This window comes from Protopterus annectens, chromosome 3.part1, assembly GCF_019279795.1.
Source record: "Protopterus annectens isolate FY-2018-M chromosome 3.part1, PAN1.0, whole genome shotgun sequence".
NCBI classification, from domain to species: Eukaryota; Metazoa; Chordata; order Ceratodontiformes; family Protopteridae; genus Protopterus; species Protopterus annectens.
The window spans coordinates 1,832,350,256-1,832,372,892 of record NC_056732.1 but is presented as its reverse complement, the minus strand read 5'-3'; the positions used below and the strand labels follow the sequence as shown (position 1 = coordinate 1,832,372,892).

At 39.4% G+C, this 22,637-nt stretch overlaps 1 protein-coding gene across 1 annotated transcript in view; it reads left to right on the top strand.

Annotated features, from left to right (window-relative positions):
• The window catches only part of LOC122798722 (zinc finger protein 81-like), a 259,446-nt gene that overhangs the window by 112,948 nt on the left and 123,861 nt on the right, over window positions 1-22,637 (top strand). Inside the window, exon 2 of the mRNA XM_044067819.1 lies at window positions 9,779-9,905. Coding sequence (XP_043923754.1) covers window positions 9,779-9,905 — 127 coding nt within the window. The remainder of the gene's footprint in view (window positions 1-9,778; window positions 9,906-22,637) is intronic.

Genomic DNA, 22,637 nt, shown 5'->3' with positions numbered 1-22,637 from the left:
TCAGGTGATACAGGTATAAAAGAAAGGGTAACGAGCAATGGGGACAGTGACTTCTATGATAATGCCTTTATTGTGGATTTTAGTGGTGATGCGCAGGTCATTAGAGACATGTCCAGAGGAAATGGAGCAGATATTCCAAGATGTCTGACTTGAATTTAAAATTTGATGTTCCACTAAAATTCATCTTCAGAAAAGGTAGATGTATTGAGGACCTTATGGAAAATAAACTTGGGGGAAACCTAATTAGAAAAGTGGGTACCTTCAAGTGTGGAGCATGCCAACAATGCCCTTTCACAGCTGATACTTCTGAAATTACTGTCAGTAACAGGAATAGACACATTACCTCCAAATCCAAATGGAACACCAGAGGACACACCACGAGAAGTAAAAAACTGTCTTTATTCCATACAAAACGAGAGAAGATAAGCGCTTTCGCGTGCACTATGCACGCTTCTTCAGATCTAATTAAACAATAAAAGCAACCCTTCTTAAATAGTAGATGGCAACCAATAAAAAACTAGTTTCAATCTAAACAGTGTAATTCAAATGAAATAGTAATCAAATTATCAATTAACAGCTAGTAGCGTCCCTGTATGCGTGTATTATGTAGCCTAAAACTTCGGTTCAACCTGAAATCTAATATATTACAATTGCACATAGAAATATGCAATGACAAACTGCAGTCAAACATCTTTAAAAATTTCAACATCAATACAACACTTATTTCATTAGGATCGTCAGCTGTTATTAATTATTTTGAAAGGAAGACATCACTAGTCATTCCCTATCTTATCAACAGAGTGCTGTCAAAGAAGCTTCTTTATCGTAACCACTCGTCCAAGATGATGCAAAGGACGAGGTATAAAATATTAATTCTAAATATAAAAAGATCTCCAAGTAAAAAATGCAGTTCCTAAGGCAGTACAGAATACAGAATATAAAGCTACATTGAACATCACAATTCATAAGTATGCGACTATATCTATATTACCTAATGTGAACTGTATTGTCTAAACTGAATTCACTGACTAATAATGTACAAACACGAGAGGCAACTGCGTCTCGCGAACACTAAATGTTGTGGTGCACTTAAATCTGAATAACAATACATATTACGAATAATACTTGCATTAAGTTCATGATGCATGGTGCACGTGATATTTACTCTTAACTTTACTGTCTTACTACAAATACAAATACAAATATACAAGAAATAAATGAGAAATTAATAAAAATATAAAAATAGACAAAACACCAGTTGCTACTGTTCAGTGTCTCCAATAGTATACTGTATAAAACTGGCTGTCAACTTGCTCAACTGCAGATATGAATGGATATGCTCAAACTAAAAGAAGCACAATCTCTTAATGAGCAATGGGGACAGTGACTTCTATGATAATGCCTTTATTGTGGATTTTAGTGGTGATGCGCAGGTCATTAGAGACATGTCCAGAGGAAATGGAGCAGATATTCCAAGATGTCTGACTTGAATTTAAAATTTGATGTTCCACTAAAATTCATCTTCAGAAAAGGTAGATGTATTGAGGACCTTATGGAAAATAAACTTGGGGGAAACCTAATTAGAAAAGTGGGTACCTTCAAGTGTGGAGCATGCCAACAATGCCCTTTTACAGCTGATACTTCTGAAATTACTGTCAGTAACAGGAATAGACACATTACCTCCAAATCCTATTATAATTGTGAAAGTAAGGGACTTGTTTACATTGCAACCTGTAAGAAATGTAAAGTGTTTTACATAGGTAAGACAGAAAGGTGTTTAAAGAACACCTTTACGACATTAGGAGGGGTAACAACAGAAACGCGTTATATAAACACACTGTGAGCTGTGAAGGTGCTTCTTACACTTTTTTTGTATTAGATGAAGTGGTAATGGATGGTAGGGGTGGTTCTTGGGAGACCATGCTGGAATATAGAGAGGTTTACTGGCAACTGGTATTAGAAGCCAATAGGTGGCCGGGTTTGAATCACATGGTCTCCCTAGCCCCAGTTTTAAAATTAAGAGTAGCGAAGTTATGAATTTCACACATATGTGGTTTGAAATATTGTTCAACAAGATTGATATTTTTTTACATTCATTTATTCATTTTTAACATGCATTTATTTTTTTATATCCATCTGTTTATTTACTGCAAGTTTTGAAAGTGTGTTTTTAGATATTTAAAAAGTCTTTTAAACAGGGGAAAGTTGTATTTATTATGCTTGTATTTATTATGCCTGTTTTAAGGTATGTTTAGTAAAGCGTTAAAATTGAATTCAATGTCACATGATTTTAAGTTTTGGCAGTGTGCAAAGGTATAAAATGGGGAGGGGTTTGGACTGTCAGCATTTTTCTGATGAAGTAGGAGACGAAAACAAACTGGTAGTAGTTTCAGCGTTATCATTGTGTGCTGTGTTGTGCTTTGCTTGCTGTGGAACACATTAAATGTTTTAAGGTGGTTACGGCTTGCTGGTGCTTTTTTCCTCTCTATTTGTTTTGTTTTGGGCACCTCATCCTCCTGGACTTGGTTCAGTATAGGAGGTACCATTGTGCAATAACTCAGAGCAAACCTGGGTATTGCCGTGGAGATTCTTGATTTAACTATAGAAGGCTCTGTAGTTAGTGTTTGACACAATTCTGCCTTCATATCTGGCTTTAGAGGTTTTGATGAGGGATCTCAACTTTTTGTTGAGGCTAATAAGGGAGTTTTTACAGTCTTGGGACTTCACCTTTTTCTGCAACAGTTTCTTCCTTCTGTTGTAGAGTTTATTAATGGCATGTAATCACCAGATTGGCTTCCTTTTTTTGGAGGATAGTGTCTTGGTTCTGTTGGGTGTGGTTATTTCAAGCATTTATGTACGTGTTTGTACAGTGCATTGTTGTATGATTCGGCAGTCATGCATCTATTTTCCATTGACATGGGTGCCATGAAGTTAGCCACCTCTGTTTTTAGGTGCCCAAAGTCAGCTTTTCAGAAGTTTTTCATGACAGTTACCTTCCTATAGTGGGGGTAAGAATGAGATGGTCCAGGGCATTGGGCCAGTGTATTGGTGCATGAGTAGTTTTACCAATTGATGGAGGGGTAGTTGAAGTCACCTAGTATGAGAGTGTTGGATTGGACCATAATAGTTTCCAGGGTGCTTAGAAGCATGGAGTGAGAGTCTTTGGATATGGTTGGGGACCTATAGCAGGCTAAAACCTGAATCGCCGTCTTACCCAATGTTAATTGAACCTGAAGTATCTCAGATGTGTTATCCTGGGTTCCTAGTCTGAAGGTGTGCATATCCTTTATGAATATGGAAACACCACTACCTTTGGACTTTCAGTCCATGTTCTGGGGCCGAAAGGTGTGGAATGAGTTATAGCCTGGTAGCGCAGGGGTGCTTTCTGCTGCTTTAAATCAGGTCTGCACTACAGCACAAATGTCAATGTTCTCCATTTTGAGGAGTGCTTCGAGCAAGTGCATCTTGAGATTTAGACTTCTAGCGTTGAGCAGCATGACCCTCGGATTGCATTTATTTATAGCTGTTACGGTGGTAGTTTGGTCTTTGGAACATCACTTAAAAAAGGCACTATAGGTTTGGCAAGAGTCTTAGCCAGTGTCCAGAAACCCAGGGGTGACAGATGCAGATCATCTCTGGCAAAGCATCGGAGTCTCTCAATCATGTTTTCCCAAGCAGACAGATACTGGATCCCCATTGAGTGACACCAGAAACTTAGCCAATTGTTGAAGTAAATACTTTTCTGCTTGTACTGTGGTATAATTCTGGGCGATGGTAAGATGCTGCTCAGGGCTAGGTTCATACCTGCCTGGGTCACATAATCCAAGAGTTCCCCCATGTCTCTTTTCATGCAGTCCAGGGAGGTGCATTTCAGGTCATTTACACCCATGTGGACAGTGACAGAGTCATACTTGTTGTGGAGTGACCTGAGTGCATGTGTTATGTGTCTGATTCTGACACCTGATAGACAGCTGACTGTTATATTCAACCTAGTGAGTGGGACATCAGTGTACCTCACTATCCAGTCAGCTATGATTAGTGTATTGGGCAAGCTGTTTTGCCTTAGGTGCTTAGGTTGAGGGGCACACTGTGTAGGTCAGCTATGTGTCTTGTGGTTTGTGCTGTGTTGTGGTGGTCGAGTGCATTTCTGCCTTGGAGGTCTCTACTGTTTGGGTAGATTTCTGTTGAGAGCCTCCACAAAGGTGGGTGTGTGGTTTGTGTTTTTATGTGAGAGCTGTGATGGTGGGTGTTCTGGAGGGCCATCTGTTGCATGTGGGGTGGTGCAGGTGTTGATCTTCTCTTGACCAGCTATTTCGGTCTTGGCTTGAGAGGGCATGACTTCCAGTTTGGATATGCAAGTGCATCTCTCACAAGTCTGAGTGTTGGGAGGTAAGAGGAGAGGTTCGTCTGTGTACATGAGGCAGTTGCTACATTGCCTCTGAATGCCCAAGTTCACCAGGTTAATAGGAGAATGCACAGGGAACTGACCTGTAGACATGCCAGGAGGGATGGTCATTATTACTAAGTACTGGAGCTGTTTCCTTATTTATTCCTTTTACAGGAATTGTGTGCTAGAACAGTGGGAAGCTCTACAACAGAGCTACATGCAGTGATAGGAAACAAGGGGTTGGATTTAACACAGTAGTGGGAAGCTCTGACCGTATTTATTTATATATATATATATATATATATATATATATATATATATATATATATATATGCTTTTAGGAAACACTGGGGAAATGTAGTGTATTGGTGGGAATCTCTTAAAAGGGAACAGGGAAAGGCACAGGAATTCAGGATTTATAATAAGGAATAAGGTCATACACTATGAAAGCACAGGTAGAAACTCTGCTCAGGATCCAGGTATAAACAAGTATTCCAAGAAATGGAGAGACTGATGGTTATAAAGGATTAACAGAAGGGGATGAAAAATCATAGAAGGGGCACAGACAGAGGATGATAGAAGGGGCACAGACAGAGAATGAGCTGAAGGCTGAGTCAATCTGTCAAGTAAGGATAACAATATTAAAAAAAATGATGAAGGGAAAGAAACAAATGACGCAAGTTGGGGGATGAGATGGGAATAGAATCAAACTGGCAAATTGAGGAACAGTGAGTGCGTAATATGCAAAAAAGGATAGAAATTAATTACAGAGCAGAGGTACAGGTGGCGGTAGGTGGGAATAGACTCAAACGGGCAAACAATGGAACAGTGAAAGCATGTATGCATAAAATAAATGAATTACAGAGCACAAGTACAGATGGAGAGGGGATAGAATTAGACAAATCCTGATCCAGTGAGGGCATAATATGCAAAAAGGGATATAAATGAATGACAGAGCACAGGTACAGGTGGGGGAGGGATAGAATTAGACAAATCATGGAACAGTGAGGGCATCATATGCATAAAGGGATAGAAATGAATTACAGAGCACAGGTACACGTGTGAGAGGGAACAGAATCAGACAAATCATGGAGCAGTGAGAGCATGACATGCTTTATAAGGGATAGAAATTAATTACAGAGCACAGGTACAGGTGGGGAAGAGGTGGGGATACATTTGAATGGACAAACCATGGAACAGTAAAAGCATCATATGCATAAAAGGGGTAGAAATGAATTACAGAGCACAGGTACACATGTGAGAGGGAACAGAATCAAACAAATCATGGAACAGTGAGAGTATGACATGCTTTATAAGGGATAGAAATAAATTACAGAGCACAGGTAGAGGTAGGGGAGGAGATGGGGATAGAATCGGGCAAATCACGGAACAGTGAGGGCATCATATGCATAAAAGGGATAGAAATGAATTACAGAGCACAGGTACAGGTGGGAGAGGAGGAGGCGGAGTAAACTTAATCCTACAGACAAATAAGGGAACAGTGATGGTAAACAATTTGTCAGACTTCACCATGTTAAAGGCCAGTAACACTGGTGCAGAAGCAGACAGTGTTTGACTAAATGGTGTAATCAGAATTATAGCAAGATTCAAACATGAAATACAAGCATCATCACCCCTAAAGTGTTACTTATTAATTAGACACATCTGTGCACTGATTGTACAAGAACCTGCCTACAATAGCATTTGACACTGCAGGTAGCCAGAGGCAGTTATTGCAGTAATTTAAAATGGAACGGTCACTTTATACTGTGAAGTACTGGTACCCCTTGTTACAGCTGAGGACAAATGCCAGTTTGTGAAAGACTGAAAATGATAATTTCTGCCTTCATTAGATGTGATAAGAGTTTGCAGTTAGCATCAGGTTCAGAGAAAAAAATTAAAATACTATGTTAAACTGTTTACATTCTGCTATAATTTTATCTATTTACTTGTACTTTTTATTGACCAGGTGGTTGTTTGGTTATTGCACATACGAAAGAGTATCAGTCAAGTATTGCTATTTGTCTTAATACATTTAAGGATCATTAATACCTGGAAATAAGTTGATCTAAAATTCCTGCCTGCTTAATATTTAAAGGAATAGTGTTCTTTACATATGATTTACATCACTTAATAGCATACCTTAAGAGATCTGGACAAAGCCTAAAATAATGGTGGGACAACGGCCCCAAAACAGGGACAGATGTTAAATAATATAGCAATAACCCACGCCTGGGTGTGGGTAATGCTGGATTTACCCACGGTTGGTGTGGTTTGGTCACGAGGGTGAAGCCCGAGTGGCCAAACAAAGCCAACTGTGGGTAAATCCAGCATTACCCACACCCAGAAGTGGGTTATTGCTATTATACAATGACATTATTTAAGAAAAAAAATAATTAGTTTTTTTAAATAATGGCATTGTATAATGCCTCCTTGCTGCCCTTCCGCAGCTGTCTGGTATTCTGCGGCAGTTCTGATGTACTGCGCATTCGTATGCCTACGCAGTACATCAGAGCTGTGGGCAAAAGCAACGGAGAAAGCAAGATCTCTGTTGCTTTTTACAAACTGTTTTGCTATGTTAAATGGGTTTAACATAGCGAGACAGCTTTAAAAAAAGCAACAGAGAATCGCCGTTGCTTTTTTTAAAGCTGTCTCGCTATGTTAAACCCATTTAACATAGCGAGACAGTTTTGAAAAAAGCAGCGGAGAAAGCAAGATCTCCGTTGCTTTTTACAAACTGTCTCGCTATGTTAAAGGAGTTTAACATAGTGAGACAGCTTTAAAAAAAGCAACGGAGAATCTCTGTTGCTTTTTTTAAAGCTGTCTCACTCGTTTAACATAGCGAGACAGTGTGAAGCAACGGAGATCTTGCGTTCTCCGTTGCTGTAAAAAAAGAGTTATAGTAATGGAAAAAGTCCGGGCGACTGGTCCTTTTTCCATTACTATAACTCTGATTTACAACGTGCACGCTGTCAATCAGCGTGCACATTTTTGAATATTAATGGGGAGTTGTTGTATAATTGCTCTTATCAACTCAAAAAGTTGCTAGAATAACAGGATTTGTGATTGTATGCATTTTCTGAAGTCTATGAGAACTGAAACTCAAATGTATGTCATTATTTAGTGACTTCAGTCCTCAGTGATTTGGCAGAAAACCACAAATTTTATGAGGATGAGATGAAAAACACGAGGCTAAAAGCTGGACAGTTGAGAGGAATGCTTGACAGTATTGGCAGTGCTATGTATCTAAACCACTCAAAGTATATAATTTTGTTTACAATGTTTACTTCAGTTGTGGTATTCAGTATCCCAAATGCTGCTACTGTGTGTGTGTGTGTGTGTGTGAGATTTTTGTTGACTGATTATGTATATTTAAGTTATATACCTAGATTAAATAGATACTTATTTAAATACAAGGAAATGGTTGACAGAATCATTTCTATGTAATTTAACTGCTAGGCATTATCTTGATATTGTGATCTGGTTGCCTGAAGAATTTCTACAGTTAAAATATGATGACTACCAGACAACAATTTCTTTGTTCATCTGAGTACATTACACTAATTGTGTATATTACAAGTCCATTTAGATTTAGGCTTGGACACTCAAATGTTCCAGAGCAAAGAGTTAATGTAGAGATAAAGCCCTGTGAAAATGTAGCACACCTAACTTGGCAACAAAACTCCACTGGTGAGACAGATCTTTGAAGCCTCTCTTCCTAACCACAAGTCTTAAAAACGCATGTAAAAGTGGTAAATGAGAGGTCGTAAAGAACTTCAGCAGCTTGAAAAAAGTCTACCCCCCCAAAAAAAAGTCAAACTACCATTTCAACATAATTTATACAACCTCTGTAGCACAGAAGTCAATTATTTTTATCTTTTTTGCCCAAGATTCAAAACATCAGTAGGAGAAAGCACTTTCCCAAGATCGGGACCTGCAACCTGGAATCATCCGTCTACTGAAATATGAAGCCAAGAAACTATTAAGAAGTTTAAAGACATTCTTAAAGATCACCTCATGTCAGACAAGGCTTGCATCTGCCACCTTGTCAGTGGATAATTCCTCCTGCATTTACTTGTGTTCTAACACTTTGGCAAATTTGATATTGCTTTTGTCACCTATGGAAAGTATTTGCCATTTTCATCTTGTATTTCTGTATATACTACAGTTTTCCTTCGGTGTCATACCATTTATATACATCCAATTCTTTCTATTCAGTTATTGCTGTAGATGGTGTTCTTAACGTATTGTATGAATGAATGAAGTATGCAAATGAATTTAATTTAGTATCTTACTTTTACTAGTATAAATTGTTGCCTTTACTGGCCTCCTTGATTGTGGACCATGGCTTATCTAGTAAACAAATGGTAATAAAGCAAATAACAGCAGGTGGAATGGTCTGTGTTTTCCTTTTCCATCATTGACAAAGCCATGGTTACCACTGGATGGATAAATAAAATGATGTCTTGCAATTAACTGCAGCAGCACTTACAGACATACCTTTTCATTTCCTCTTGCTAACTGATGGTTTTAGAAAGGTGTGGTTAGTAAATTGGAAAAATAAACAGATTTAACAAGTGACTGCAGTAGCAGTTACAAAGACGTGCATGTGGGAGTTAGATCTGAATACAACAGAGCCCATTGTGAGAGAGTTCTAATTCTTTGCATTAAATATGATTTTTAACAATTTCCTCAAGTAAATTGTTTATTTCATTGCAGTAGGACGTCTGAGGTGTGTATTTAATGTGCATGTGTGGGTGGTGTGTATATGATTTTGTGTGTGGTGTAGACTTCTTAAATGATTATATTTTATATGTAAAATACTTCTACAATTGCATATCCTCCAGAACTTTGAAATCTTAAGGAACTATTTTACATAAAAAATAAATGATAAAATGTATACACAACTAATAAGGCAAATACAAAACAAGTTAAAATATATCCCATTATCTAAGCACATTAATGGCCTGTAGGGGTGTTGCAGGGAAAATAATGAACCTTCCAGAGACGGTGGAGCCCTCCGCCTGCAGCATCGCTTCACAACACTCCAGAGGTGTCTTTTATTTCGCTGGAATGTCCACTCTGTGGGACATTACTGCCTGCGTAACTTTTTTTTCTGTATAAATGAATACTTACTGCAACATAACTTGTATTAGATGATTGACACTGAATAAACGTTAGCTTGTTCAACACAGCCGGTAACCCATTTTTTGAACTGTTGAGTTTTCACAAATGTATCTTTGGATAGGAAAAATGGAAGATTCATCAATTCTATAAAATTGTCATCCAGTACACCTGTTGCATGTGTTACATTTTTTCGATTCTTGCTATTCTTAATATGTTTGAATGTATAAGACAATCAGAAATAAGCAAACAAATTCTTTCTAACAGGTACCAGAAACCTTTGAGGATGTTGCTGTCATGTTTTCAGATGAAGAATGGGCAATGCTGAATAAACAGGAGAAAGAACTATACCAGGAAGTGATGGTACAGAACTTTGAGAACATGATTTCCATAGGTATGGAGTAATCTCAGAGTTGTCATTTTTATTTGAGGCATGCAGTTAATTATCTGAATGCTGTTATGTGGAGAGAAATTATGAACTTGTTAGGAGATTTTCTTAATGCTTGCTCCTTTCTGAAAATTAAAACTGCCAAGGGTAGCTCTGGTGGATGTACAGGATCTCATGGCTCTTAATGAAAAGAGCGGGTGAATTTCCTCAGTGCCCAGGCTAAATTTCCCTGAGTCAGTGTAAATGCTTCCTTGGGCTCTCCTGAAAGAGGCCACTGAGCTAGCAAGAATAATCTTCTCAACAAATCAACAAAGTCAAAGTAAGTAAACGTAGTTTGTGGATACCTTAAAAAGACCTAAATTAGAAAATTTGGAAAAAATAGTGATACTACAGCACAGTAATAAGTAGTTTGGTAAATGCAGTGAGACACAGCCCAAGAGGGAGTAAGCATGCACGGGTGCTGACATAGAGTTTTTACACAGTAGTCAGTGTTCCATAGTGAATATTTGCAGCCACAATAGTGAAAATAATTGTACTGCTGGAAAAAACATTGTAAAGAATCAGGTAGGTGACATAGACCATAGTATGCACGTTCACACGTACACTAAAGTACCTTAAAGTTATAAAATGGCCACTGGAGACAGCCTATACAATGCAGTTAAAGCAAGTAAGTCATTTTGGGGAAGAATAGGAAGATAGGACAAGCAGAGATGGGAAGGAACAAGCTAAGGAACACACCCAAAGACAAAATTAGTGGAAGATTGCAACTAACACAACTAGCACAAACCAATAGTGGAAAAATTGTCAATAAATACAAAGGAATTCCTAAGACAAGAGAAAACAATCACATGCACAAGTTAATTAATTAATTAAATCCTAGTTAATTATCTAGGTACCCACCTAAACAAACCTCCCTCTCTTTCAGTCTCAATTTTAAAGAAATCTTGTTGTTCAAACCAAACTGTTTATGTGCTTGTAAATGAAGTATCCAAATAATTCCCTGCTCTCCATTTTAATCCTCAACTCCCCTAGTCTACCATCATCAGCTGCTGTTTCAATCCCTTTAAATCTGAAACTGTGTCACTACTTTCTCTAATGTGTTTCACTAATCTATATTTTTCTCATTCAAAGATATTATATCTCTAACATGTTCCCTAATTCTCTTTAGTAAACTGTGATTGGTTTTCCAATGTAAAACTTTTTACACAACACTCATTGGGCCAAATAAATTAAATCCCATGAAGTACAAATAGCTAAAACTTTAAAAATTATACTTACTATTTGTTTTTGGATATATCTTTCTGTCTTTCTGCCTGCTCTTACTCTATTAATTATTTTATTTCCAACTTTACCTCTAAATACTTCAAAGCCAAACCTCCCCTAACTTTACTCCACTTTCCCTACCTTATATTTTTCAAGTGTTGCTCAAACTCTACTAATTTTCTACCCAGTCTTACTGTACTTCTAACCAACCTGCAGTGGCTGATACTTTTTCAGCTGAACTCTTCTGCCGTGTTGCTCTATCCCGCTCCATTCACCCTGCGGGCTCACTCCGCTCCCCTACCATGCCCCCAATTTCCACCCGCCCCCAGTAGTCCTACATTTATTGCCATCCCATACTCCCTCCCCCTTACATCACCCAATCCCCTCACAGGACTACTCCTCCCATTTTCCCTAGAACCACCTCCCCCTCCACCAACCATACCCCATTTAGCAATACTCCACCCACCCACCAATTCTTACCTAACTCTTTCTAACTTACAAACTTCTTTTCTCCTCTAATCAAACAACTTTCTAAAATGCTCTCTTTTCCCACTATATTCCCTGCCACCACACTACTCCTGCTCCTCATTCTTCTCCCTCTGTACCATGCCACCTCTTATACCAACCTTTACCTAATCCCTCCACATCAGCCTCCACCTCCCTACCCTACAAATCATTTCCACAATATCTCTGCCTCTTTAACCCCATTTCACCCCACCTTTCTCTCAACATTAAAACTCTTCCAAATTCCCACCAAATACTACAAACCTAAACAAACCCCCCTACCATCCATTCCTAACCAAACACTCTCCTAACAAACTTATTCACCTTCTCTCTTACCTTTGCTTAGCAGGCGACGTTCATCCCAACCCTGGACCAAACATTTCTCAAACAAGTAACCTTACCTCCAACAACAAAGCAAATTGTAAATACCTCAAATTCGTCACTATCAACGCCCAAAGCTTAGCTAATAAAATTACCCTCTTTCATGCCTGGCTTAACCACAATTCACCCAACATAGTAGCCATCTCTGAAACTTGGTTAAAACCACACATAACTGACACAGAATTCCTTCCCCCAGGATTTCAATCTCTCCAATCTGACCACCTAAACAAAAGAGGTGGTGGTGTAGCTCTAATCTACTCCAATCACTTATCCATCACTCCCTTCCCAAATCCTATCCCTTCCTTTAATAACGCTGAAATAGTTACTGGCATTCTAAAATGAAATTACCACAAAAGTATCTGCATTATCTCCCTTTACATTCCCCCTGGTAACAACACCAATACCTTGGACGACATCCTCTCCTGGACCTCCTCAAATATTAATTACAAAACCTACATAATGGGAGATGTAAATATTGACTGGCAAAAAATCATTAATCATAATCCCACCATATCAATCAATCTCTTCAACTTTACACAACTTATTAACTCTGCCACCAGGCCCAACAAAACCAACCTCACCGGCTCCATCCTAGACTGGATCCTGGTGTCTCACCCTAACAGAACTACTACATTTGGTGTCATTCCCGACCCACTAGGAGACCACCTCCCTGCCTTCACCCATAGAACTACTTCCTCTTCACCATTCTCCCACAAAGTCTTGCATACTCGAAATTTATCTAACTTTAACCCCTCCACCTTCTCTGACTCCCTCAAAATCACCAACTGGAACCCACTAAAAACACTACCCCTAGACGAAGCCGTTGATTTCTTCAACTCCAAATTCCTTACTATCCTAAACTCCCTAGCTCCAATACGAACTAAAAGAGTTAAAGCCAAGACTGCCCCTTGGCTAACTAAAGAAACCAAGAAAATGATGCAACAAAAAGATAATTCTTGGAAAAGCTATCTCCATCATTAACAACCTGCATTCTTACTTAAATACAAACAGCTATGAAACCTATTTAAAAAAACTTTTCGCCAAGTAAAGTACCTTTCACAGTGAAGCTGATGAAGACACCTATGAACCATTAACGGTGAATTTATTGAATAAAATAATAAGAGATGTACATGGGCATCTCTATGATCTTTTATTAAGTAATATTATAGATAGTGAATTGTACAGGTATTTCATTGTGGAAAACCCATTGGTCCCCATCATTAGAGGCCAACCTAAAATTCACAAAGGGCTAGTTGAACCTCCAATGAGGCCGATAGTATCTAGTAAGGGATGGCTTACGGAACCCCTTTCCATTTATCTGGATAAAGTGTTTAAGCCGATAGTAATGAGCATCAAACAGGTTCTTAGAGATACTAAACAATTTTTGGAGAAGTTAGCATTTTTCAATAGATCAACACCCATTTGTAAGGAAGATATCCTAGTTACTCTAGATGTCAAGTCGCTATTCACTTCAATACCCAATAATATTGGAATTGAGTATGTCAGGCTACTTTTGCTAGAGAATAACATCACCAATGATAAGATTATTAAATGGGTAACTTTATTAGAGACAGTATTAGTGAATAATGTACTTATCTATGATGATGAATACTTTTTGCAAAGAAAAGGAGTAGCCATGGGAACCCCATGTGCGAACTCGTATGCAAATCTTGTATTGGCATACTGGGAGAGCATGTATGTCTTAAACAACACATTATATCAGGATAATTTAAGATACTACAATAGATTTGTAGATGATGTGTTTATTGTGTGGGGTGGCACTGAGACACAGTTGCAAGACTTTGTGAAATATGTTAACAGTACAACAGTGTTTTTAGCCTTTGAATATTCACACTCACAGGAGACAATAGACTTCCTTGATATGAGGTTAACTAAAAGTGATACAGGCATTGACACAGAATTATTCAGGAAGCCCTGCTGGAAGAACAATTTACTACATCGTAAGAGTATGCACCCCAAGCACATACATGCAAATATTATGAAGAACCAAATATTAAGGGTTTTGAGATTGACAACTCAGGAAGAGAGATATGAACAACATAAGTTAGAGTTGGCTGACAACTTTATACAAAGAGGATATAGACCAACAGAGATAAGTATGGCTATTTCAGAGGGAAATACACAGAGAACTGATAAGGGGGTTCCCTTTATGCATAGGGATACCACCAGCTCTGTAGGAACACATGATACATCACGAGCGAAGAACAGATTGGTCATTCCTTTTACCAATAGGAATAGCCATATTAGAAATATTATACAGAATAATTGGAAATTATTACAGATGGATGATAACATTAAGAGTTTAGTAGATGAACAACCGAATATTGCATATAGGAACATGAAGTCCCTGAAAAGAATTCTATGTTATGAGAAGCCCAAAACTAAGAGGTTGCAGTCACAAAGGATAGGTACTTTTGCCTGCCAACATTGTAATCAGTGTAAATATATAGCTGAGGACAACAATTTTACACATCCATTTACAGGCCAAACCTTTTCACTTAAAGAATATGCTGATTGTAGGACCAAGGACTTGGTATATGTGGCTCAATGTCAATTCTTTGGGTTGTTCTATGTTGGGAAGACCAACAGAACCCTACGTGAACGAATAAGGGAGCATTTATACGCAATTAATAAGGAGAATACCAATAATGCCCTAGCCAAACATGTATTAGAACATGGGTTACAGCATAGTTTCAAGTTTAGGGTATTACAGCTAGTTACTAGATCTAATAGGCTAGGTAATATTAGAGGTTATACTGAAGAAATTGAGAATAAGTGGATATTGAGACTACAAGCACATAGATATGGTTTAAATGATAAAATCACATTGAAACCTTTTTTGGCATCTAAACCATTAAAGCATTAACAATATTCTGACGTATATATGTAAACTTTATAGGTATTTTGAAAGTTTATTAGGGATATGTTAATAACACATGCATTTCTTTGATATGTATTGGTCTATATGTGTATGCTGTAGTTTTTATGGGGTGGGTAGTAGCAATGTTGCAGTAACTCTGTTTAATTAATTAATTAACCACAATGATTAGCAACAGGTGGTTTGTGAGTTATATTTAAAGATGCATGTTCATTGATGTAGTATTGAAGTCTGAGGAAGCGTCATAAGGATGTGAAAGCGCTTACTTTCCACTGGTGGTCTTCATTTTATTCTTTTGAACTGTGTTTTATCGTGAATAAATCGACTGAATTTTACTGGCTACGTGAGTTTCTTCAGCTGATGGTGTACCTTTCAATTTGGAACTGTACTGAACTATGAAACCTAGCCGAAAAACAAGTTATAATAGATGAAAAGTCCTACTACAACCATCTACAAATAAATCATGCAAAAAACCCCAAACAATTCTGGAACTCCATTAACTCTCTCCTTAAGCCTGGTACAACTAACAACCCCTGCCCTGATACTAGCAAATCTGTCCAAGAAATTGCCAAACTATTTAATACCTTCTTCACTTCTACTATTGCCGAGCTAACCAAAACCTTCCCCAGCAACATCCCCCCACCCTCCTCTGCCCAAGTTTCCTCCACCTCACCTCTCTCAACTCCTATCTTTGAACTTAAACCTGTGTCTACCTACCTTATAAAAAAACTTTTCTTCAAACTCAAACCCTGCACCAACGCCCCTGACAACATCCCCTCCTCCTTCTTAAAAATTGCCTCCGAAAGTATTGCTCTCCCCATCAGCATCCTGATAAATAGATCACTACTCGAGTCCTGTGTACCCAGACTATGGCGCTCTGCTTTCATTCTTCCACTCCATAAAGGTGGCAAAAACTATAACTTCTCCAACTTTCGCCCCATAGCCATCCTCTCACCCATCTCAAAAATTCTTGAAAAATGCATTCACCTGCAGCTCATGCCATTCCTAACCAATCACCAACTGCTCTCTCCTACCCAGCATGGTTTCCGCCCTGGATATAATACCAACACAGCCCTTATCTCCTTCCTACACTCAGTCAATTCAGCTCGAGACTCTGGTAACTTAGTTTCATCAGTTCTGTTAGACTTATCTAAAGCTTTCGATACCATCTCCCACTCCCATCTACTAAACCATCTATCTAACCTCAACATCTCCCCAAAAACTCTAACCTGGTTTTCTAGCTACCTCTCAGACAGGTCCCAAGCTGTGAAATGGGGCCAAGCCTCCTTCCCACCCCCACAGGAGTTCCCCAAGGATCCATACTTGGCCCTCTGCTGTTCAACATCTTCGTTAACGATTTCCACAAAGCTATTCCCAATACCAAAATTGTCCAATACGCAGACAACTCAACTTTGATCTGCAATGCCTCTAACCTTACAGAACTCAAGACTATAACTCAAACCGCCTTCTCAACCACTGAAAAATGGATGCACCAAAACCACCTCTCACTAAATGCTAACAAAACTAAGATTCTTCTATTCATTCACTCTAAATCCACCCCCACTGAAAAAAAACTTATTTCAAATTACTAGCCTTAACAACTCCATCATCAACATCGTTCCCTCTGCCAAACTACTAGGGGTCACCATTGATGAACACTAAAATTCAATACCCACATCCAACTTAACATCAAGAAAACCCACATAAAACTCGGCCTCCTATACAGAAGCAAACAATTCCTCTCCCCCTCTACTAGACATACCTTGGCCACTACCTATCTCCTCCCATCTCTTCTATATGGTGCTCCTCTGTTTACAAATCTATCTTCCACCCTAACCACCAAACTGGAAGTATGCTACAATAAAATCTCCAAATTCACCAACAAGGCAAATTCCCTCTCCCATCACTGCACCTCCCTTCAAACTTTAAATTGGCTTGAACTCCCTAATCAACTAGACTACCTCCAAATTGTCTTAGCCCACAAACTAATATTTCAACCTAGCAGCTGCCCCGCACTATCAAATATTCTTCAACCTTATACCCCCCCAGACCCCTCAGATCTTCCCACCAAAACCTTATATCCATCTACAAACCAAAGTGCCCAGCTGGTCAGTTTCTAATCTCCTTTACCCTAGCTAAAAAATGGAATGCCCTGCCCTCTACACTGAGGACCTGTGACAACCTACACTCCTTCAAAACACAACGCCACTGCCACCTGCACACTCAAAGAAAATGTAACTGTACTCTTCATTCTATATCTCCCAAGCTCCCCTCCTCCTTCTCTCCTGGCTAAACTTTTTACCTCTCTAATTTGCCTCTTAGTCATACATTGTTAGTGTAACTAACATACCCACTTTCCAACCTTATGTTCTATGCCTGTCGTCCTCTATGACAATTCTTTTTTAACATCTTAGTTGCTTAATTTTAAATGAATTCATAATGTATACCAACTGTTTTTGTAGAATTTCCACCTATTTTGATTGTAATAATTGTACTTAGTATTTTACTAGTATTTTCATTATGTGATGTAACATTGTACTGTGGAGCTTTTCTCCCCGGGCCGCCATTGAAAACGACCTCCCCGGTCACCAAACTGAAATAAATAATAAATAAATATAAAGAAGCTATCACTATCTATTAAATGGCAGAAAATACATCTACCACGTGGAAACATACCTACATGATCTAAGTAATGTGACTTTCCATCCTTATAACAAAGCATTCATTTTAAAGATTTATTATTTCTAAATCTAAAACTAGGTTTAGAACCTATAACCCATATGATTGTTACATCTATTGCCATTGGATGTTTTTATGTATTTATAAGGAAGTGTGACTTTAATTAATTAATTTATGGTCTGATGAAGCCGCACTTGTCTGCAAAAGCTCTTACCAAGGTTATTATTAAAGTCGTTTGCTGATTCAGCATGTTGTTCTTTTATTCTTCTGATATATGAAATACACCTTTAAATGTTTGAGTATTTATATATTTAGAATTTGAAGGAAAAACAGTATATGGTGAATATAATTGCTTATTAATGTCCAAGCTTTATTGTTTGTTTCAAACATACAGTAACTGGTTTTAATTTACATTTCTTCAGCTTCTTTAGCTCTAATTATAGTTTCTTCTAGTTTGCACTTGAATTAATATCTATCCATTGAATATAATAGTTTTACAAATTGCAGCTTGTGCATAAATTTCAATATCAGGAAACTTAACACCGCCATTCTCCCAAATTCTTATATGGTGATCATGTTCCACTCTTAGGTTTTTTAGGATACCATAAAACATTTAATAGGATCTTATTGATTATTTTATATTGAGAATTTACTTAGAAATTTTATAGTGCTGAAAGCATAAGACATTTGGTAAGAAAACTATTTTTATAATAATTTATCCTTACATATGAACAATATATTATTCTGTTTGCTTAATTAATTACATATATTTTAGTACAAGTTGTGACACCCGTACGCTGGCCCAGCAATCAAGGAGCCTCTGTCATCACCACTAACACCAGTGAGGGGCGTCCATATAGGGAAAAGATAATAAATACACACACAGTAAAGTACAGTTTCTCTTAAGAGCACGCAGAGATCACAGTCAGTCTGGGGTTGGTTTCTCCCTTTCTCTCCAGGTACCCAATAAGATTCCCCACTGGCAGAGCTATAGGATCCAGATCTCAGCCTAGTGGGCAAGGTAAAACCTCCAGCACCCTTTCTGTCCAACCAGTGCTTTGTGTCCCTGCCAAAGTATCTGACACACACACTTTGAGATAAGAGTTTATACAACCGCACAGACACTCCTGGGGAAGGCTGGCACAGGTTCTCCAGCTGTGCCCCTTTTACCCAGACTATATGGTAGAAATCACTGCCACTACCCAGCTAATATTTATCAGCTACGCAAAGGCCCTCATGAAGGGGGCCCAATTATTACTGTGCAATATTGTTATCCAAATGGTAAGTGTGACCAAACAGTCAAGACTTATTTGGAGTGACTTGGTACAGTATCACTATATACATGCAATGTACTCTTAGAGCTTAAAATATCTCTACACAAAACAGCCACAGTTGAAAGGTTTAAAAATATTTAATAATAAATAATAAAAACACAAGACAATGCTTCTTACTACACAGTGCTAGTCAAGAGTTCAGAGATCACAGAGAAATGTTAAAAGTAATACTGTAGACAAGTTCTGACATCACAGAAAACCAAACTAGTCTAATTGTCTTATTTCCTAGCTATTTCTAAGAGAAAACACAGTTCTAAAATAAACTTACATCTAGCAAGACAGTGCTGATGATGTTGGCTGTTCTCAAGACAAATGCTCTAATGCCCTCTGATTCTCTCTCCTTAAATTGATAACACAGAGCTGATTCACGTGACATCATTCTTCACAGTTCTCTGGTGTTCCCAGGCTAACAGAAACTACATTTACATTCTTTATACCTGTTTAGAAACCAGAGCAATAAAGGACATATATACATGCAAATTCTAGTCATTAACTCTGGCCTCAAAACAATAGGCAGAAAGACCTTAAAGATCAAAGAATTATACCATTATTGACTTATCAGCTTTCTTCAGCAGAGTGCAATGTGTTTACAGCATTGAAGTTTAACATTTACCAACATTTTTTTCCCCATTTAAGAGAATAAGCCTGTGGCTTATATTAATATGTAAAAAAGACAGCATTATCTACAAAATTCTATCTGGCTAGGCTGGCAGCTTTCACCTATCTTCACCCCCCCCCCCCCGGAGAAGCCAAGCTAGTTTTTCAAATGACCCTTGAGAAACGTTGCTTGAAGAGAGTTAGGTCTATCTGAGTATACCCTACCCCATTCCCTGTCTTGAGAGCCCATCTATATTGGCATTGCTAATCCCACTGCGGTACTGAACTGACATATTATATGCCTGCAAACCTAGGCTCCATCTTAGCAACTTGGAATTTTGCTGGCTGGCTTTGTTTAACCATGTTAGGTTATTATGATCTGTCACTACAGTGAATTTTCCTCCATACAGATAAGGCTGAAGTTTCTGCAGTGCCCACACTATAGCTAGACATTCGTTTTCTGCAGCTGCATAGCATTCCTCCCTGGGTTGGAGGCTACGTCTGAGATAAACCACTGGGTACTCTTCTCCCTCTAAAGAAATCTAAGTACAGCCCCCACCCCATGGTTCGAAGCAACCATCTGCACAACAAATTCTTTGTTGTAATCTGGACTTGCTAACACAGGGGGGGTCCTCCCAAAGCTTCCTTAAGCTTCTAGAAAGCCTGCTCACATGCTGTGGTCCACATCACTTTATCTGGCCTATTTTTCCTTGTCTGGTTTGTGAGGGGAGCAGCTATGGTACTATAACTGGGGACAAATTTTCAATAGTATCCTCCTGTCCCTAAGAATGCCCTCACCTGCTTTTTGGTAACAGGTGCAGGACATGCCTGAATGGCTTCTACTTTGGCAGGTTCTGGCCTGATCTTACCACTCCCCAATCTATGTCCCAGGTAGGAGACCTCTACCATACCCACCTGACATTTGCTCGGCTTAATGATCAACCCTGCCCCCTGTAGTCTGCCCAGCACCTCCCCGACATGTTGAAGGTGCTCTTGCCAGGAATGGATGTAGATGGCAATATCATCTAGGTAAGCAAGGACAAACCCTCCTGCTAGGATATAATCTACCAGCCTCTGGAACGTTGCTGGGGCATTTTCATCCCAAAGGGCATCTTTGTGAACTCATACAAGTCAAAAGGAGTCACAAAGGCTGACCTCTCTCTAGCACTGGGAGTCAAGGGCACCTGCCAGTAACCCTTGATAAGATTAATGGTTGTAAGATACTTAGCCCCTCCCAGCTGCTCTAGGGCCTCGTCTGTCCTAGGCATGGGGTAAACATCTGACTCTGTGTGACTATTTAATTTCCTGTAGTCCACACAGAACCTGGTGCTGCCATCCTTCTTTGGCACCAGCACCACTGGGGAGGCCCAGGGACTGTTGGACTCTTGAATTACCCCTAGTTCCAATATCTCCTTATCTCCTCCCTCAGAGTTTGTTTGACCCTTTCAGGCACCCTATAAGGGGCCTGCCTAATAGGCCTTTGGGATCCTGTATCCACCTGGTTCTGCACCAGGTGGGTGCACCCTGGTTTCCCAGTGAACATGTCCCCAAACTCCTGTAACACAGCTCGAATTTCTTGAACCTGGGTAGGAGATGGCTGCTTGGACATTTGTACCCCTTTCACTAAGGTGTCAGTCTGAGCCTTACTGAGGAGATCAGTCACCAGATCTCCCTCAGACTCCTCCTGCAATCCACTGCAAATGCTCAGCACAAGGGCCTTCCTATCATGGTAAGGTTTCATCATGTTAACATGGTACAATTTGTGCTCAGGCCGCCTGCCTAGCAGTTCTACCATGTAGTTAACATCACTTACCTTTCTTACCACCTTGTAGGGTCCCTCCCAAGCTGCTTGCAGCTTGTTGTGTTTGATAGGAATGAGCACCATTACTTGCTGGCCTACAGCATACTCTCTAGCTCGAGCATTCCTGTCATACCATACCTTTTTTTGTTGTTGGGCTTCTGCCAGGTTCTCCTGGGCCAAGCCCATGAGTTCCCTGAGTCTTGTCCTGAGGTTTAGGACATATACCACAACAGACTCCTTATGAGGTTCACACTCATCTTCCCACTCATCATGAATCAAATCTAGAGGGCCCCTCACCCTATGCCCATACAGCAACTCAAAGGGTGAAAAAACTGTGGATTCCTGGGGAACCTCTCTGTAAGCAAAAAAAAAAAACAGATTTGTCCCACTCCCTCTTAAACTGGTCTGCAAATGCCTGTAGCATGGACTTGATTGTAGTATTTAACCTCTCAACAAGACCATTAGTCTGGGGATGGTAGGAGGTAGTCTTCAGGTGCTTCATCCCACAGGACTTCCACAGACAAGCCAGCAGGTTTGACATGAAATTGGCAACTCTGTCAGCCAGTATTTCTTTTGGGAAACCTACCCTGCTGAAAATCTCTAACAAAGCGTTTGCCACCTTTTCTGCCTCAATGGAGGACAAAGCCACTGCCTCAGGGTATCCTGTAGCGTAATACACTACCACTAGGATATACGTCTTCCCTGTGGAGCTTGGGGTACTCAGAGGCCGCACAGTATCCATAGCTACCCTCTGAAATGGCTCCACAATCACAGGCAAAGGCATCAAAGGAGCTTTCACCTTGTCTCATGCCTTACCTACCTTTTAGTACTGCTCACAGGTCCTGCAGTACCATGTTACATCTCTAGAAATCCCAGGCCAATAGAAGTTCTGCATAATATGTCTCTTTGCATGTTTTATGTACCCTCTCGCCTTCTAGCCCTTCCTCAGGGGTCCACTGTCTATACAGTAAGCCTTTGTCCCAGTATACAGATTCTCCCTTCCTTTGAGAATCAGGTGCCTCACTAGCTACCTGCCTCAGGCCTTGCAATGTATGGTCTGAGACCTGAGCCTGTCTCAACTGTCTGTTTGTAACCCTTCCCAGATCCCCTTCCACAGGAAGTCTGGCATCCTCGGACAATGGTGCTTCACTGTCAGCCTGGGTACTACTACTCACTTCTAACTTTGCAGTCACTCTGTCCAAGGGAACATCAGTACCCACAAGCAGCTGTGACTCACATTCAGTCTCACTGCTACAGAGTAGCTCCCTCCCTGAAGTAAC